The sequence below is a fragment of the Castanea sativa genome, chromosome 12 (assembly GCF_040712315.1).
Source record: "Castanea sativa cultivar Marrone di Chiusa Pesio chromosome 12, ASM4071231v1".
Lineage (NCBI taxonomy): Eukaryota > Viridiplantae > Streptophyta > Magnoliopsida > Fagales > Fagaceae > Castanea > Castanea sativa.
The window spans coordinates 37,234,249-37,253,703 of record NC_134024.1 but is presented as its reverse complement, the minus strand read 5'-3'; the positions used below and the strand labels follow the sequence as shown (position 1 = coordinate 37,253,703).

The 19,455-nt window shown below is 39.6% G+C and overlaps 1 protein-coding gene across 1 annotated transcript; it reads left to right on the top strand.

Moving 5' to 3' along the window:
• The first annotated feature begins 11,215 nt into the window (after nucleotides 1–11,215).
• Nucleotides 11,216–19,179, top strand: LOC142619245 (succinate--CoA ligase [ADP-forming] subunit beta, mitochondrial). Its single transcript, XM_075792306.1, has 12 exons — nucleotides 11,216–11,439; nucleotides 11,919–12,029; nucleotides 12,366–12,477; nucleotides 14,326–14,390; nucleotides 16,265–16,342; nucleotides 16,514–16,588; nucleotides 16,691–16,843; nucleotides 16,962–17,096; nucleotides 17,337–17,501; nucleotides 17,914–18,036; nucleotides 18,659–18,730; nucleotides 18,853–19,179. Exons 1-12 carry the CDS (start codon nucleotides 11,338–11,340, stop codon nucleotides 18,925–18,927), a joined length of 1,266 nt encoding a protein of 421 aa, XP_075648421.1. The 5' UTR covers nucleotides 11,216–11,337; the 3' UTR covers nucleotides 18,928–19,179.
• Nucleotides 19,180–19,455: the final 276 nt, after the last annotated feature.

The window sequence follows — 19,455 nt, the reverse complement described above, 5'->3', positions numbered from 1 at the left end:
GTTGGGTAAAGGCATGATCCACGCGGTTGTTGGAAGTAAGAGCATATGATAAATATCAAAGGGGAAAAGGCTGCTACCACCACATTAAAGACCCTGCACCTACCTCCCTGGCCGTATTAATGGAGAAATGACCTCTGAACAGTAATGTTCAGCCTTCCCGCTGGTGTTTGAAGACTTCAAGAAGGTGTAGGATGGGACAAGTATCTAGGGGGAAGATCTGTGTTACACGTGGAAGAAGAAAGGAAGAAGAAGATGGATATAAAAGAACAAGAGAGGTATGAGATGAGACGACGATAGTTGTAATATTGTTCTTAAGGAGAGAAAGGCAATACAATTGGGCCTCAGATTACGTCCAAGGAGAGTTTCTTTGCTATTCCCATCTATTGAACACACGGATAACAACAATCTAGCCTGATTCTTTTCTTTATCCAACATCCATAGTCTAGGTTTTAAGCCCACACTCTAAAAATTTTATTGTATAAGGCTCTTTGGGCTTGAGTCTGTCTAGTGATTGGACCGGGTACAAATTGTGCACTTACAATTGGCGCCGTCTGTGGGGACCTAGTGCTGAAGGAATTGGAACGTTATGGCAAGCTTAGATTCACATCGTGCAGAGTCTCGGGGGTCCCAACGTGAAGATCACTTTGAGCGTCTTGAGCGTTAGAGGGATCGAGTAGGAAGTGTGCATACGGTACACCCCGGTGCAAGCCATTCGCATGGTGGAAGCAGAGCCACCCATAAGGATGATGCCAAGGCCATGCAGAAGGAGATTAACCACCTTAAGAAAAAATTACGCCGTGTTAGATGAAGGTGAGCCTCACTTCTTTCCGATCCTTCCTCTAGGGGCTCCCAGGGAAGCAGTTTTAGTCCAAGGTCCAAGACTCCTTCTAGCGAAACCTTCTCTTACGAGAAGGATGAGCTTCCAGGTTGTAGGCATAAAAAGTTTCCCTCCAGGGGCTTAGGAAATGACGCTATGAGCAGGGCGTTGCATCAGATCTCCAAGTCCCTTTTCTCATGTAGGACTGAGAAGGAAAAACTTCCACGACGGTTCACCCAGCCCACCTTCACCATCTATAATGGCAGGACGGACCCAGTTGAGCATGTGAGTCATTTTAATCAGAGGATGGCGGTACATTCTCAGAACGAGACCTTGATGTGCGAAGTCTTTCCTTTTAGCCTAGGACTTGTTGCTATGAGATGGTTTAACGGACTGAAGGCGGGTTCTGTTGATTCTTTCATGGAACACACTAGGGCATTCGCGTCTTGATTCATTACATGCAGCAGAGTTCCTCGGCCTTTGGACTCATTCTTATCTATGGTCATGAGGGAGGGTGAGACCTTGAAAACATATTCTGATAGATACTAGGAGATGTTTAATGGAATCAATGACGATTTTGACGATGTGGCGATTAACACTTTCAAGGTGGGCCTCCCAATTGATCACGATTTAAGGAAATCTCTGACCAAGAAGCCCGTGCGGAGTGTACGTCGGCTCATGGATCACATTGACGAGTATAAAAGGGTTGAGGAAGACCAACAACAAGGTAAGGGTAAGGCGAAGGCTATCCCTCAAGAGAGGACGGATTTCAGGTCGGATAGGTACAGTAACAACAGGCCGATGAGAGATTTCTCTAGGCAATCTGGTTCAGCCACTCCTCAAGTAGTTAACACCGTATTCCGAGAACCAGTGCACCAATTGTTGGAAAAAGTCCGCAAGGAGCCCTATTTCAAGTGGCCTAGTAAGATGGCAGGAGACCCTGAGAAAGCGAAATCAGAACCTTGTTTGCCAATACTATCAGGATGTAGGCCATACTACCGAGAACTGCCAGACACTTTGAAATTATTTGGAACGACTGGTCAGTGAAGGAAAGTTGAAGCAACATTTATATCAGCCAGTGGGCAAGGAAGCAATTCGGGTTCGATTAACCAGAGGAATAATTCATCTCGGCCCCCCTTGGGAACAATTAATGTCATCCTTGCAGCCCTAGGTAGGACCAGTTCCTGTCCTACTAGGGTGATGTCTGTATCACATATTCTCACCGAAGAGTCTGGCTCCAGGCCGAAAAGAATTAAAGGTGCTTCTCTGCCTATCTTGGGCTTCTAGGATGAAGATAAAGTTGGGACCATCCAACCACATGATGACGCCCTGGTGGTTACTCTAAAGATAGGGAACTACGATGTAAAGAGGGTGATGGTCGATTAGGGTAGTGGTGCGGATATTATATACCTTAATTTGTTTAGGGGGCTCAATTTGAAGCTCGAGGATCTTACGGCTTACGATTCACTACTAATAAGTTTCGAAGGGAAGGCCATCATACCAAATGGACAAATTCGTTTACCGGTATAGTCAGGTCCGGAAACAGTTGATGTGGATTTCATTATGGTTGACGCTTATTCCCCATATACGGTCATCGTTGCAAGACCTTGGCTGCATGCTTTGGGTGCTGTTTCCTCAACTTTACATGTCAAAGTAAAGTTCCCATCGGGAGGACAAATTGAGTAGATTCTTGGGAGTTAACCAGTAGTAAGGCAATGCATATCGGCTGCAATACTGCGTCAGGCCGAACCAGAATCCTCGGCCTCGGCTACGGAAGACTTATAGCAATTAACGACTCTAGATGCGCTCGGTGCGTTGACAGTAGAGGAGGCAACGTGTGAAGAGTTGGAAAATTTTCTTATTAATGATGACCCTGAAAGGTTCTTTCAGGTTGGGGTACGACTACCACATCAAGAGAAGATGAAATTGGTGATGTTTTTGAAAAGCAATATTGATGTATTTATATGGGATCCCTACGAGGCTTCAGGGGTTGACCCAAGCTTCATTTGCCATTATTTGAATGTCAATTCTGCGGTTGTTCCCAGGAGGCAACCACCTCTGCGTTCTTCCAAAGAACATGCCGAGGTCGTCAAGGAGGAGATGTTTAAGCTCAAAAGGGCTGGGGCTATTAAAGAAGTTTTCTATCCGAAATAGTTGGCACATACTGTTGTGGTAAAAAAGAAGAGCGGGAAGTGGAGAGTATGTGTGGACTTCACAGACTTGAACAAAACCTGTCCCAAAGACTCATTTCCAATGCCTTGTATCGATTAGCTGGTGGACGCCACGGTTGGGCATCCTCAGATGAGTTTTTTGGATGCCTTCCAAGGCTATCATCAAATACCTTTGGCGTTGGATGACCAGGAGAAAACCACCTTCATTACTCCTATGGGAAATTATCACTATAAAGTGATGCCGTTCGGTTTGAAAAATGTAGGGGCTACTTACCAAAGGATGATGACCAGGATGTTCGAGTCGCAGCTTGGAAAGACTATTGAGGTATATGTGGATGATATGGTAGTGAAGAGCAAGATGGTGCCTATGCATGTGAAAGATTTGGATGACACCTTTCAAACCCTTAGGAAGTACAAGTTGCGCCTTAATGCCTCAAAGTGCTCTTTTGGGGTGGGCTCTAGTAAGTTCCTAGGCTACATGGTGACTCATAGAGGAATAAAGGTAAATCTGGCACAGGTCAGGGCCATCCATGGCTTGCAACCACCTCGGAATCCAAAGGAAATTCAAAAGTTGACCGGGATGACTGCTGCTCTCAGCAGGTTTATCTCTCGGTCCACTGATAGGTGTAGGCCCTTTTTCCAGTTGCTGAATAAGTGGAAATGATTCGAATGGATCGAGGAATGTGCTTTGGCTTTTCATCAACTTAAAGAGTATCTTTCCCGGCCACCCATCATGTCTCGGCTAGAGATCGATGAAATCCTGTTTGCATACATAGCTATAGCTATCCATGCAGTCAGTTTGGTTTTAATATGGGACGATAGTGGAGTACAGAGACCGGTTTACTACGTTAGCAAATCTTTGAATGAAGCCGAAGTGCGATATCTACTTTTGGAGAAGGCGATTCTGGCCGTAGTTCATGCTATGCGGAAGCTTTCTCATTACTTCCAATCCCACACCGTTGTGGTTTTGACTCAATTTCCTCTCAAGTCGGTACTGCGAAGCGCTAACTACTCAGGGAGGGTAGCCAAGTGGGGAACTATTTTGGGAGCTTTCGATATCAAATATATGCCTCGCACCTTCGTGAAGGGCCAGGTCCTTGCCAATTTGGTGGCAGAATTCACCGAACCCTTATTAGAAGAAATCACAAAGGAGTCGCATATGGATGAAAAATCAGTTGGCATGGTCACATGCGAAGGGCTTCCGGTCTGGAAAGTATATGTTGACGGGGTGCGAATCAGAGAGGGTCAGGTATCGGGCTTGTTTTGGTATCCCCTGAAGGAATCACCTTTGAAAAATCGTTGAGATTGGCGTTCTTGGCCACTAACAACGAGGCTGAGTATGAAGCTGTCTTAGTTGGTATGGGTATGGGTATGGTTTAGAGAATGGGAGGAAAGTCAGTTCATATGTCCTCGGATTCTCAGTTAGTCGTAGGCCAAGTGATGGGAACTATAGAGGCAAGGGATCCGAGAATGCAAGAATACCTGGCTAAGGTCAAATGTTTATAATCCAAGTTTGATTCTTTCATCCTGACGCATGTCTCTCGAAGTGGAAACACACATGCAGACTCATTGGCCACTCTGGCAACATCCTCGGCTCAGGGCTTGCCTAGGATTATCCTCGTCGAAGTCTTGCTGAAGCATGCTTTAACAATTGCAAGTGCCATTCGTATCCATTAGATAAGACTCGAACCTAGCTGGATGGACCCCGTAGTTTCTTTTCTAAAAAGCGATGTGTTGCCCGAGGAGAAGTCTGAAGAAGATAAGATTCGTCGAAAGGCACCTCGATTCTGGTTGTCCGAGGATCAGAAGCTGTATAAACACTCCTTTTTCGGACCATACCTGTTGTGTGTACACCCTGAAGCGACGGAGGCACTTTTGGAAGAATTGCACGAAGGGATTTGCGGAAGTCATACTGGAGGGAGATCCTTAGCCCATAGAGCTCTGACCCAGGAATATTGGTGGCCCAATATGCAGAGAGAGGCTCAGGACTACGCAAGAAAATGTGACCAATGCCAGAGATTTGCGCCCAACATCCATCAGCTTGGTGGTATCCTTAATCCTTTGTCTAGTCCCTGGCCATTCGCTCAATGGGGACTGGATATAGTTGGGCCTTTCTCGAGAGCTGCGGGAAATAAAAGGTGGCTACTTTTGGGAACTGATTACTTCACAAAGTGGGTTGAAGCTGAGCCTTTATCAAATATTAGGGATATTGACGCCAAGAAGTTTGTTTGGAAGAACATTATCACTAGATTTGGGATACCCCACACACTTATTTCAAATAATGGTGTGCAGTTTGATAGTAAAGCTTTCAGAAAGTATTGCAGTGACTTGGGTATCACAAACAGATACTCCACTCCAGCTTATCCTCAGAGAAATGGGCAGGCCGAGGCTGTTAACAAAGTTATAGTCAGTGGACTCAAGAAGAGACTGGAAGACGCAAAGGGCAGATGGGTAGAAAGTTGCCACATGTTTTGTGGACGTATCGGACTACACCGCGAAGATCCACAGGAAAAACACCCTTCTCCATGACTTACGGGGCCGAGGCAGTGATACCTTTGGAATCTGGGTTTCTGACATTAAGGACAAGCTCTTTCAACCTAGAAGATAACGAGGGTTTGCTAGAGAAAAGCCTGGATCTGGTTGAGGATCGGCGAGAGGCCGCCATGGTTCAACTAGCTTACTATCAGCAGAAGCTCAAACGAAGATATGATGCTCATGTGAAACTAAGGCCACTTACGCCTAGAGATTTGGTCTTGAGGAAAGTTATGGGTACTTCCAGGAATCCAGCGTGGGGAAAGTTAGCACCTACCTGGGAAGGACCATACCGAATCACCTCTGTTGCAGGTGTAGGGTCGTATCGCTTAGCTGATCTAAATGAAAAAATTGTACAACGTCCCTGGAATGTAAATAACCTGCGAATGTATTACTATTAATGCAACGCACTTTTGTCATTTTTGTTCAATTATCATTATGTTGTGTTTCGATCTATTTGTTATAAATATCAAACAGAAACTTGGTCATGGATGGTCCTTGGACCACGTACCTTGTGGAAATTGATATCTTATTCAATGTTAAACAGAACCTTAGTTACGTCGGGTTCTCGGACCTTTTACTTTGGGAAAATTAACATTGCAATCTATTTGTTATAAATATCAAACAGAAACTTGGTCATGGATGGTCCTCGGACCACGTACCTTGTGGAAATTCATATCTTATTCAATGTTAAACAAAACCTTAATTACGTCGGGTCCTCGGGCCTTCTATTTCAGGGAAATTAACATTACGTTGGGTCCACTACTCAAGTATCAAATAGAAACCATGTCTTGTGGTTACATGCCTCATGGAAATTGACGTATTGATAAACTTTGGTAAGATTGGCGGTTTGCTTTATACCCCAAACTAAATACCAAGTTAAGTCTTAAATTGTATGTTGTTGTACTTCATCTATTACAGTTCATGCATATAATTTACATTAAGGAAAAGTGAATTAGTATTTTACTATTAGAGATTGGAAATCAGTTAAAAAACAACCCTTCAAGTTTCTCATTAATTTTTGTCAAGGGATACATTGGAAATGAAACTTTGAAAAAAAAAAAAAAGTTAAGATAAAAGCCCTAATACTAAAAAATTTATTACATAAGGAAGATGGGGTCCTAATTGGCCTATGCTTTAAGTCTTGGTGGGGGGGTCCTGTTTGGACCTGTTGGCAGCTTCTTTGGTCATATCCACCTCCTCTGTTTGTTTAAGTTCCGTTTCAAATGAGGTCTGGACTTGTTTCCTTTTGTCTTTTTTCATTGTTGGAGGAACGTTTGGCTCGGCATCCTTGCTCAGGCACTTCTCGGCTTCGCCACCATGTTCCTTCTCTTTGTCAGAACCAACAGATTCTTTAGGAGTTGGAATGGGCTCTTGGATGATGGATGGCTGTGTTGAAGGCGCAGTCTCGGGGGTAGGCATGGCAAGAGGAAGCTCTTCGAACACTTGGATGTCCCGGGGAATTCAAATATTCTCAGGTTTCCTCAACTCTGAGGTCGAGGGAATTCCAGCCACGTTCAGAGCTTCTGCCCATACTTGTTGGCAGTACTCCCTACATAGCTTTGCCAACTCCTTTGTCAGCCGATCTTCTGTTGTCTCAACCCCTTCATTGAAAGCAGCTTTCCTAGCAGCCTCCATGGTTTCCTTGAGGGTACAAGCCTCCTCCTTCGCTCGAGTAAGCTCTTTATTTAAGTCAGAGTTTTCTTGCTGAGCCTTAGACAGGTCCTCGTCCTTTTGGCGTAGGAGTTTGCGTTGCCCCTCCACTTGCGTTTTGATCGTTTTTAGGCTGGCCTCGGCGCCGTTTCTCTCCCTTTTTTCATCTACCAACTTCTTGGTCAGATCCTTGTTCTCCGCTAGGGTTTGGCTTAAGGCCTTCTCAGTCTCGATTCTGACCTGGAGTTTGGCTGTAGCCTTTTTCCGAGAGTCTTCCACCCATCTCTCTGTAGCGAAGACTTCCTGAACGGCCTGCATTGAAATATTGAACAAATGCACTATTGTTGAAGCAAATTCACTTAGCAAATGCATTATGGAAATAATTGAAGGATACTTACCAAAGCCAAGTCTCTTTTTAGGGAGAGAAAGAGATGTGGCTGAGTCATCTTGTCTAGAGCCTCCATGTCCTTCGGTAGGAGAAGAGGTTGTTCTAGTGCGTCGGCCAGGTGATGGGCATGTCCTTGTTGGAACGCCCTAATATTAGACTGACAGGAAATGGGGGCCCCATCTAGTTTTAGGTTGGGAGACCAATTAGCCTGTGCCCGGCGTACCTCGGCTAGGTTGCGGTTATCCCCATTTTCTACCGAAGAGGCACACGTTTTACCTTTGCTTACTTTCTGTTGTTGTTGTTGCTTAAGCTTCTTCTACCTCTCCACCTCTACTTCCTCGGCTTCGTTCTTCCTCTTCCTCTTAGGATCCGGGGCGTGAATCTTAGGATCGGTGGGAGGAGGAGGTGGTGGTAGAATGGGAGGGGGTTGCGACCCAACCACCCCCTTTTTGTAGGCCTGTGTACCCCTCCTAGACATCAACTTTCTAAGAGTAGACATGTCGTCTTCCTCGGAGCTAGAGTCGGGCTGTGCTATTATCAAACCCTTTATGCCAGAAGTTTCTGTAGGCATGTGTTCTTCGTCCGAGAGGATGACGAGGTGATCCTCTTGAGGTCTCTCAGCTTCTTCAAGACGAAACTGATCAATTTCCTCGTCAAGCGATTGTTGTGAAGATGTCGGTTCTTCTCGAATGTTTGTCGTCTGGGAATGCGCCGAGAGAGGAACTACTGAAATGGGGCGAGAGTACAAGATGACGGAGGGGTCGTCTAGAAGTTCATGGGCAGAAAGGAAGCCTGGTCTTGAAATATCTACCTTTTACGTCTTTGGTCGCCTGCGGTGATCGCGTTGCCAATCTCTTGGAAATCGTCTGATAAAGGATCGTATCCCAGTATCAGATGGGCTGCCCTCACTTGCAGGTCTTCGTTTACGAACACTTCGGATCAAAGGCCGCGATTGAGATTCGCGACGCTGCAAAGACTTAAACGAGGTCGTACTTGTTGTTTGTCTGCAAAAACATCCAAAGAGACAAGTGTAGTTAGGTCAGCAACAAATATCAGGTAAAAAGGGAAAAACAAACAAGATAACCAGAGATGGTGAAGTTAATAGGACTAAGTCACAGGTTAGGGAATCTAACTCTTATAGAGTCATACCTGGGTCTCCCCATTTGACTGGGCAATGAGGACCGTTAGACCAGTTTCCTGAGGTGATAAGATAGTCGTCTTTCATGCCTTTGTTGGATTTGGAAAGACAGGATATAAGCCTAACAATGCTAGATTTGGATTATAAGGTAGTACCCTACGTCTTTAAGTTTATGGCACTCGTACATGTAAACGACGTCGTGCTATGTGAGATTCAGACCCATTTGTTCATTTAGAGCGTTGACACATCCTAAGATTCTAAACACATTTGGTGTGCATTGATCTAGGCATAACCTATGGTTACATAGGTACTCGCTGGTTACGTTTCTCATGGGAAGGGTCATCCCACCCTCTAGGAATGCGATAATGGGGATGATAACTTCTTCCTCTGTTCTAGCGTTACCTATGGCTTCTACAGGGCAATATCTCAAGCCTAAGTCTTGGGGAATATGATATTTGGCCCGAAAGTCCTCCATACCGGCATCGGTATCTATTAAACACTTAAATCTACCCATTTGGTAGGGGTGTGAATGTATGTTTGGAGAGGGAAAGGGTGTAATTGGTGGCCGATGACAATAGCCGAGGAGAAATGAATAGAGAAGATTGAGAACTTATGGGAAATAGTTAGACGATTCTTCACGAGCTTCTTGGGAGAAAAGAGAATGAGTAATTCTTAGATGTGATTGATTTCTGAAAGGATGGATGGAGATTCGGTTTCCTAGGTGTTTTGGCGTGTGGGAGGCGGCCTCGAATCAGAGTTATCCCGCCCAAATTTTGAGAAGGAACCCGGACCGTTGGATACACATCTCACCGTTGAACGTGGGGAACAAGACGTAACTTGCAGTCATTAATGCGAGTATTCCGGGTTACGAAGCGTCAGGGGCGGTTTAAAAGAAGCGAGATGACCCCAACACGTGTGGCGGTTCGCAAAGTGTGTGGAGGCTGCGCTGTTGGTTCAAAACGCCATTTCTCTCCTCGGATGGGAGGAAAAATGAAGTTTTGAAGGGCTATTGTGGGGGGTAAAATGATTAAAATATGTATTTGGGCCTTGGGCTTGATTTGGTGGAGAAAGCCTGTTCGAGCATAACCTTTGAGGCCCGCAAACCAGTTCGTGCTATAAGGGTTGGAGGAGCTGTTCGAGGAGGAGTATCTCCTCGGATGGGTCAAGTAAAGGTCATAGGACATGTTAAGGGGTTTGGAGGGAGAACTCCGGAAGATCTGTTGGGTAAAGGCATGATCCACGCGGTTGTTGGAAGTAAGAGCGTATGATAAATATCAAAGGGGAAAAGGCTGCTACTACCACATTAAAGACCCTGCACCTACCTTCCTGGCCGCATTAATGGAGAAATGACCTCTGAACAGTAATGTTCAGCCTTCCAGCTGGTGTTTGAAGACTTCAAGAAGGTGCAGGATGTGACAAGTATCTAAGGGGAAGATCTGTGTTACACGTGGAAGAAGAAAGGAAGAAGAAGATGGATATAAAAGAACAAGAGAGGTATGAGAGGAGATGACGGTAGTTGTAATATTGTTCTTAAGGAGAGAAAGACAGTACAATTGGTCCTCAGATTACGTTCGAGGAGAGTTTCTTTACTATTCCCATCTATTGAACACGCGAATAACGGTAATCTAGCCTGATTCTTTTCTTTATCCAACATCCATAGTCTAGGTTTTAATCCCACACTCTACAAATTTTATTGTATAAGGCTCTTTGGGCCTGAGTCCGTCTAGTGATTGGACCGGGTACAAATTATGCACTTACATATGTCATAAATCAAATGTTTAAATTTTATATTTTTGTGCTAATTATGCATAAAAAAAAGTTTAATAATCGAAAGTAAATAACATATGACATGAATAAAAATTGACATATGCATTAAGAATATATAGAACATGCAACCCTACAGTTAGATTTGAAAATTCACATTCAATAAAAATATATATAAAAAGTTTGAAAGGTTTTTTATTATTTTTTTACCACTTCATTTAAATTTTATTTCTTTAATTATTTTTTATTATTTCTTTTACCACTTACCTCTCTTTCTACCTAACTTTTGTTTAAATAATGTTTTATATGTTTACAAGTTTACTATAACTAGGGGTTAACAAACATGACTTTTAACACATTTGATGTAATAAATAAATAACAAAAAAGACGATAGTATAATTTTGGCCTTAAAGTTTTAAGTTATTTTCATTTTAACCATTTATGTTTTGAAATTTCTAATTTAATTTCTTGCGTTTGATTTAGTTTTCCTTTTATTTAGTCTTTTGCGTTTTAAAATTTCCATTTTAACTTTTCATTATAGACTTCCAGGAGCATGAAACTCAAAATGAAAAATTCGGAACAAATATATATATATATATATATATATATATATATATATATATATATATATTTTTGAAACATAAATGATCAAATAAAAAAAATAAACTCAAATTCAAAATAATGAGGTGAAAAATAGAAAATAGAATTCACTCAAAAAGGAAAAAAAAAAGACAAAAAGAATAAAATATTATTCCAAGGCAAGCTAGGGTCCGTTTCTCTCCCACATTTGAGTAATTGATTCTTGACCCGATCTCCTCCGCCTCACTGTCTCTCTCTCTCTCTCTCTCTCGGATCTTCAGAAACCTTTTGAAAAATGGTGAGAGGATTGGTGAACAAGCTCGTCACTCGTTCTCTCTCCATCGCCGGTAAATGGCAGCAACAACAGCTCCGCCGCCTCAACGTCCATGAGTACCAGGTCCACTTCTCTCTCGCTCTCTCTGTGACATGTATATGTGTATATATATATATGGAACACGATTGAGTTTTTTTTTTTTTTTGGTTCTATTTCTCTGTTTGGTTTGCGAGAAAATAAAACACTGACTTGGGTTTTAAGGCTTATAAGTTGTTATGGTTTTGTAGAACTGTTCAGACTGATTTAGCTACTGTATTAGGGCCAACTGAGTGTATATTGTAATTTTTTTTATTTTATTTCCTGCATTTTCTCCGCGATCAAACACAGTATAATTCTTAGCACGGATAAAAGCTCTGGTTTTTGTGTGTGTGCGCTTGTGTGGAAAGTATGTGTTTTTTATGGGAAATATGTGATCTTTGTGCTAATTCAAGCATGTGAATTTGTGAAATTGTAAATTGGTTTGGAAATTTTGATTGCATGTGGCCGTTAACTGGTTTAAAAAAAAAAAAAAAAAATTAATTGGGTGCATTTGTTGAAATCAGGGGGCTGAGTTGATGGGCAAATTTGGGGTCAATGTTCCAAAAGGTGTTGCGGTTTCTTCTCTTGATGAAGTCAGAAAGGCGATTCAGGGTGTATTTCCCAATGAAAGCGAGGTAATTGTTTATAATTCAGGGCATTGGGGTCTTTACCCATTATACTTTCAACAAGAGAATAACATGTTTTTGGTGTCTGACAGAACTGAGGAAATGAGTGGAAGATATAACCTTTTTATTTCCCTCCTATGTTTTAGAAGAGCAAAGAAACTTATGCAATGTAGTTGTATTTTTTTTTCATAAAAAAAAAGTTGTATTAGGCGGCCTAAATATGTTTTTTGTTTGATTGGGTTCTGATGGAAGTTTAAGATATTGTTTCCTTTCATATTCTATATCTTCTAAGCAATTACTTTTAAGTGAAGAAAGGAGGATGCTAACTTTGATTCTTTGATACAGTTGGTGGTCAAAAGCCAAATTTTGGCTGGTGGAAGAGGCTTGGGAACCTTTAAAAGTGGTCTTAAGGGTGGAGTTCATATTGTTAAGGCTGATCAGGTTGAAGACATAGCTGGTACTAAATATTATTTAGCTTATTGTGATCTATTGTTCTTGCTTTTGTTGATTTCATTTGTCTGGGATCTCATATTATTGTCCCTCTAGTCGGTATTTAGTACGTTATTAGTAAGCGTCTAGTTCTGTTGCATGTCATTGCTTTGGCTTTATCTATAACCGGATGAGGTCTATTTCTGTAATACATTCACCAAACCCTACCTAACGAAATCATATTAATGAAAAATCCACATTGAAGTTATTTTGATTGGAATGGTTTGGTTTCATCTTTCAAACATTGGTACTATGCGTTTACTATGATTATGACCTTATTGGGACTAAGACTTGGTTGTTGTTATGTTCTTGACCTTTTCTTTTCTCTGGACAAATACTATGCCCTTGAGATCAAATAATCAAATCCCTAGTAGGAAAATCAGCCCCATTGCATATGCTTTATTCCCACTACTTGTAAATACCATAAGCTATTTGAGGATAAACTTTCACATTGGATGAACTCTTCTTGAGGTAGTTAGATATGATAAAGCCAAATTGCTCACCCGTTTTATTTGCCATGTAGAAAGGGGAGGGAGTTTTTTATTATTATTGTGCAGGTATCCTTCCCTGTCTAAAGGATGTGTGATTGCATCCTTTCATGTGGGTACAATCATCCCCTGGTTGTGTTGGAAACCTCCTAGTTTATGGTCCTATGTATTACTTCTTTTAGAGAGAGGATTGTGATAGATTGAGCTGCAAGCTGAAAGGGAGTGGCGTCTTTAATGTTTGTCCTTACCACAATGCATAATAAAGTAATTGTGCAGTGCTTTTTCCTTGGAAGAGTATTTGGAGTGTTAAGGCCCTAGGAGGGTCTCCTTCTTTGTATGGCCAACAGCATGAGGAAAGATGCCGACCTGTGAGTCTGTGACATTCTCATTAAGAGAGGTTAGATGTTTGTAGGATGGTGTTGTTTATGTCGACATAATGGGGAGACAGTGGATCACTTTTGCTTACATTGTTTTGTTGCATGGGAGTTGTGGTGTCGTTAGCAGTTAGCTCTTATAGGATTAACTGGGTACTACTGGAGAAGGGTACTACTGGAGAAGATCATTGATCTTTCATTTGGTTGGAGTAATGGGGTTCTAAATATTTGGAATCTTGTCTCCTTGTGTTTGATGTGGACTTTGTGGAGAGGACGGAAGTGCTGTACATTTGAGGATATGGAAATTGCAATGCATCAATTGTTTACATTTTTTAATAGATCCTTGTTTGATTGCTCCTGTGTGTGGGGTTTACTAGTTGCAATTCCCTAGTCGGATTTATTAAGTTGCTAAGTTTTTGTACATAACTTTGATTTTTGTAATTCTTTTGGCTCCTTCGTGTGTGTTTATATGTACATGAAATAGCCTTCATATCAATAAAATTATTATTACTTAATTAAAAAAAGATTGGGTTTCATATCACTTCAACTCTGGACCAGTTGTAGTCCCCCAGCATGCTAAACCAAACCATTTAATTGAAGGTCCTATTGGGGATTGTAGCTGTGCTTGTATACAGGTTTGCAGTTATTGCTTGCAGTTAAAATTATTTTCAATGCAAGAGTATCTTAGTTTGAAATTTTGCATATCTGGGAGCTCTTATTCATGTGCTTTTTGTTCTATATGACTGCCAATGGTCTTTGGCTAAATAGCATCTCCTTCCCATGTAATCAAGGGATAGAGGGTGAGGTTATAGGCTTAATATTTTACTGGTGAGCAAGTGGTATTGATCTATAAAAGAACAAATGTTTGTTCTATATGTTTAAGAAATTTATGTCGTATAAATCTCATGCCTTTTTCATGGAATTCCCTTTATTATGTAATTTTATTCCATGCAGGGAAAATGCTTGGGCAGATTCTTGTTACCAAACAAACTGGTCCCCAAGGCAAAGTTGTCAGCAAGGTTAGGCATTTTTTTATTAGTCATCTGGAACTTATAAGTTGACACATGGTCAAGCTCATTGAATAAACAAATCAGTATGCAGTTGCAAGATTGATCTCCTTGGACTCAATGATGTTGCCATTTTCTTTTGTGTGAATGCTTGTTGTTCTGTCCTTCTGTTGCCAATGTGTTTGTGTTTATATTGTATTTGAATCATCAAAAAATTTTCGAAGGCATAGAACATCCTTGACGTTTTTCAGATTATTGAATGATTGGATGACTGCTTTAGACAGTGTCTACTCCTTGATTTTTGTTTTTTGTTTTAAATTTTTTAGACTTTAAAGTTTTTAGACGTTATTGTATTGTAATTGCAGGAAAAGCTTCAATACATCCCCTATATATTTGATTTCTATCATTTATTGGATTAAGTCAGTTTGCTTATGAAAAGAGACTGGATTTAAATAACATTTTTTTTTGACAAAGAAAGTGTTTACTCATGAAACCATTGAAAATTTTTATAGGCATACTAAGAGTCTGTTTGGGAATAACTTATTTAGCTTAAATTGAAAACTTATTGCTAAAAGTATTGTAGATAAAGCTAAAAGCTAGCTGAAATAGTATAATAGGACTCATGAATAGTGCCAAAAAGTGCAATGAGATGCGTTAATATTAGCAAAAATAAGCTAAATAGTAACTTATAAAAAAAAAAAGGCTAAATAGTAAAAAAAGCTGCCTTTTTCAGCCAATGCCAAATGCAACCTTAATCATTTAGAAAAGTGATCCATGAGTGTTATATAATGTTTTCTACCATTTTACTTATAAAAAAAAGTGTCAGCTTCAATGTTTTTCTCGCATGCTATGTCAACATAAAATGTCTTAATGCTTGTCCAGAAGTGTTATTGAGTATTGATTTTCTGTTATGGATTAGAAGGGAGAAACTTTATTCTTAGGAACTGCCATAGTTTTCTTAGAACTTCCGTAGGTTGAACTCCACTGTATGGAGGAACCATGATGCCTGAACAATGATTTTTATCTTGAACTTTTGTATTAAATTCTGGTTTCAGTGTCTAAGCATCTCAAACTTGTATAAGGGTGAAACTTTATATGTAGGAGCTGCCATAGTTTTCTTCGAACTGATAAAAGTTGAACTCCACTTTGTGGAGGAACCTATGCCTAAACAATAATGTTTGTCTTAAACTTTTATATTAAATTTCTGGTTTCAGTGTGTAAGCATCTTAAACTTGTATGAGGGTGATATTAAGTATGTCTAAAGGAGTTGTATAAACGGTCTAACCTGTGGAATTCCTACCAACATTTGGCATTGTGGCCTTTTCTTGTACTACATTAAAAAAAGACTATTTTTGTTTTGTTTTTTTAATGTTTATTCTGCCTTACATATTGAAGATAACCTAATTGAATATTTAAATTATCTAGTGTTTCTCAAAGCCCATTGAATTGTACTCGACTCCAATAAGCATTTTTGTAATTATTACTTACTCAATATTGATATGAAACATAGGCACATACCTGGCTGTAAAAGTGATGGGTGTTTGTCTTATATTCCCATTTGTTAATTGTTCACCAGAAAAATTATAATTAATTACAATATCTGGATTAATATGAAATTATGAATAATTTGTTATTGTTTCTCCCTTGTGTGTTGAGAATAAAAAGAAGGATCCAGCTTTTTTTCGATAAGTAAAAAGAAGGATTGAACTTAAAGAGTATGTCTTGGGTTCAGATCTCTTTTTTTTCATTATTCGTTTGTTTTCGTATGTCTTTTTCCTTGTCTTGGTTCTCAGCATTGCAAATGTCATTATGCTGTATTATAAGCATCCAGGACTATCTAGTGCTTATTTGTTTGAGAATCAGTTTATTTCTTTTTTCCTATACAGGTATACTTGTGTGAAAAGTTGTCACTCGTCAATGAGATGTACTTTGCTATTACTCTGGATCGTTACACTGCTGGTCCGGTATGGTCTCAAACTTAGGGTCTAACTTTTTTATTTGATGCAATCATGTGAATGATTAGTTTTATTTCTGTCCATCATTATGTAGGACCTTTTGCCCTTATTTCTCATTAGGCATGATAGTCCTAAATGCAATATGCTTTTACATATATTTTTTTGTTTATTTTTTCCCAGCTTATAATTGCCTGTAGAAAGGGGGGAACCAGCATTGAAGACCTTGCAGAAAAATTCCCTGATATGATTGTAAAGGTGGTCATCCTTCTGTTTTATTTTTTGATGGCATATGATTACTATTGACATAGACTCTCCATCAGTATTGAAATGCAACTGATGCACTGTTTGTTTTGATAGGTTCCCATTGATGTCTTTACTGGAATTACTGATGAAGATGCTGCAAAGGTTGTTGATGGCTTGGCTCCCACGGTGGTTGATAGAAAAGATTCAATTGAACAAGTGAAGAAATTATACGAACTATTTTGCAAGTGTGACTGCACACTATTGGAAGTGAGCATAACCTTTTACATTTTGGAAGTGCTATCAATATTTCCATGATGGCATGTTTCTATAATTTGTTTTTTCTGTTGGATATTTTAGTTGAAAATTGATGGTTGTTTTTGGATAGATCAATCCCATTGCGGAGACTGCTGATAAGCAGTTGGTAGCTGCTGATGCTAAGCTGAACTTTGATGACAATGCTGCCTTTCGCCAGAAAGAGATATTTGCTCTCCGTGATCCATCACAGGAGGATCCTCGGGAGGTGTGTGTTTTTTTAATATTTATATATTTGAAATGATTGTTCATTTGTTTTTAAGGGGAGATAGTTGTCTCTGCAATTGTGAAATTTTAACCAGAGAAGGCTGGATTTTGTATCTTATGCATGTAAAAATAGACACCTCTCTTAGAGCAAAGACAAGCTTCCAGGCGCATTAAGTTAGACTAAGCTCATGATGTAATTATTTCATTAATGGATCTTTTGTTGTGCTTTTATATTCTACAGGTAGCTGCTGCTAAAGCAGATTTAAATTACATTGGCTTAGATGGAGAGATTGGTTGCATGGTGAATGGTGCAGGATTGGCAATGGCCACAATGGACATTATTAAATTGCACGGGGGAACTCCTGCCAATTTTCTAGACGTAGGTGGGAATGCTTCTGAAGGCCAGGTACTGCATTAACATCTAGGTTTTTTTCTTATAAATTTCCTTCAGCTTATATGTCATTAACCCTCTGTGCACATTGTGCTACTCAAGTCTTTTATTTACGTTATCAGAAGGACTACATACTTTGCTCTTTAATAGCATGATCAATACTGCTCATATGCTGATTGTGTTGTATTATGATGTTTTGTTTATTGGCATTTTTTTTATGGAAAAAAAAAAAGGAAGAAACTGATAATCTATCAATGTATTTTATTGTTTGTATTGTTTAATGGACATTTCCTGAGTCTGTCCTTGGACATATCTAAATTACCATGAATTTGACTTGTTATTTTCTGCGGGAAAACAACTTTTTAGTATCTCTCTTTCTTTTATATTTATATTTATGTTTTTAAAATTCTTAAATTCTGTGGTGCAGGTGGTTGAGGCATTTAAAATATTGACTTCTGACGACAAGGTGAAAGCAATTTTAGTTAACATTTTTGGAGGAATAATGAAATGTGATGTAATAGCAAGTGGAATTGTCAATGCTGCAAAACTGGTTAGTTTGTGTCTGAATATCTCAGGTTCATTCTCAATGGTTTCTACTTTCTTGGACATGGTTAACCTTCTCATTAGTACTATGTCCTCTGGGCCATAAAACTGTTGCATTTTGTGTTTTTAATGCTTACATATTCTTCCTCTTATATTTGGATGATATATCATGTTTTTTGATAGGTAAGAATAATTTATTGAAAAAAAAAACTATTTCATGCAAAAAAGCATGAATTAGCCAAAAGAATAACAAAATGACTAGAAATTATGTACAAGACAAAAGAGTCCATGAACATTGGAATTGAATCACTAGATGTGAGTCACCAAGCTCAAGACTAATGATACAAAGTGCGTACAAAAGAGGCTAGAAAATTAATTCTGAATAAATTTTGTAAAACGTTTACTAAAAGTATTTCATGGAAATTAATTTCTGAGAGATGAACGTTTTTGACACCTTTTAATGAAAAATTAAATGGAAAAAGGAATGATGGCAAAGACTCTTTGTGATAATTGAACTATCATAACATTTAAAATTGTTACGCTTCTTTCACCTTTAGTTGAATTTAATGACTTTATTGCCTCCAAGCCATTTGCTGAAGAGTTAACTTCTGTTGGGTCTTTTTTTGAAGGTTACGCTGAAAGTACCAGTGGTGGTTCGTCTTGAAGGCACAAACGTTGACCAGGGAAAGAGAATACTAAAGGTAAACATGAAGCCTGATATGAAATCAAACTTGGACAGAAATTCATGTCTTGAGAATCACCTTTGATAAAATTGGGAAGCAATGTATTTGGTTTTTTACATTCATTACTAATTGATCTGCAGGAAAGTGGGTTGGCGTTGATTACAGCAGATGACCTTGATGATGCTGCTGAGAAAGCAGTTAAAGCATACAAGTGAGGGATCCCCCTGGTTCTCTATATAACTTTCTGTTTCAGCATTATTCTTTTCGTGGTGAAACTGATACCATCTGATTGTGTTGTTGCGGCAATACATATAGACATAGTGAAATGGGAATTGATGTGGGATTCTGATCGAATCTGTAACAGTTGATAAAGCTTTCCCAATAAGGATGCCTTCCCTCAAATTATGAGAGAATTTTCTGCGTTGATCTCTCTTCTATATATTCATTATCTGGTCCTCTTTCTAGTTTGAAGCTCTTAGTTTTGGTTTCTGAATCTCTTAGTTTTTGATTTCATAATCTCCCTCATGTTCTGCCCTGGTTCAATTATTTGTTTATTTATTTATTTACTGGGAAACTAAAGAGATCTGGTACAGGCTCAATCTCTAATATATATATATATATATATATATATATATATATATATATATATATATATGATTGTAAAAAATCAGCGTGCCACAACATAATAGGGGTTGTTGTGATGCCAATATGCCATCTGTGGCAGTTATGTTTGTTGCTTCCAA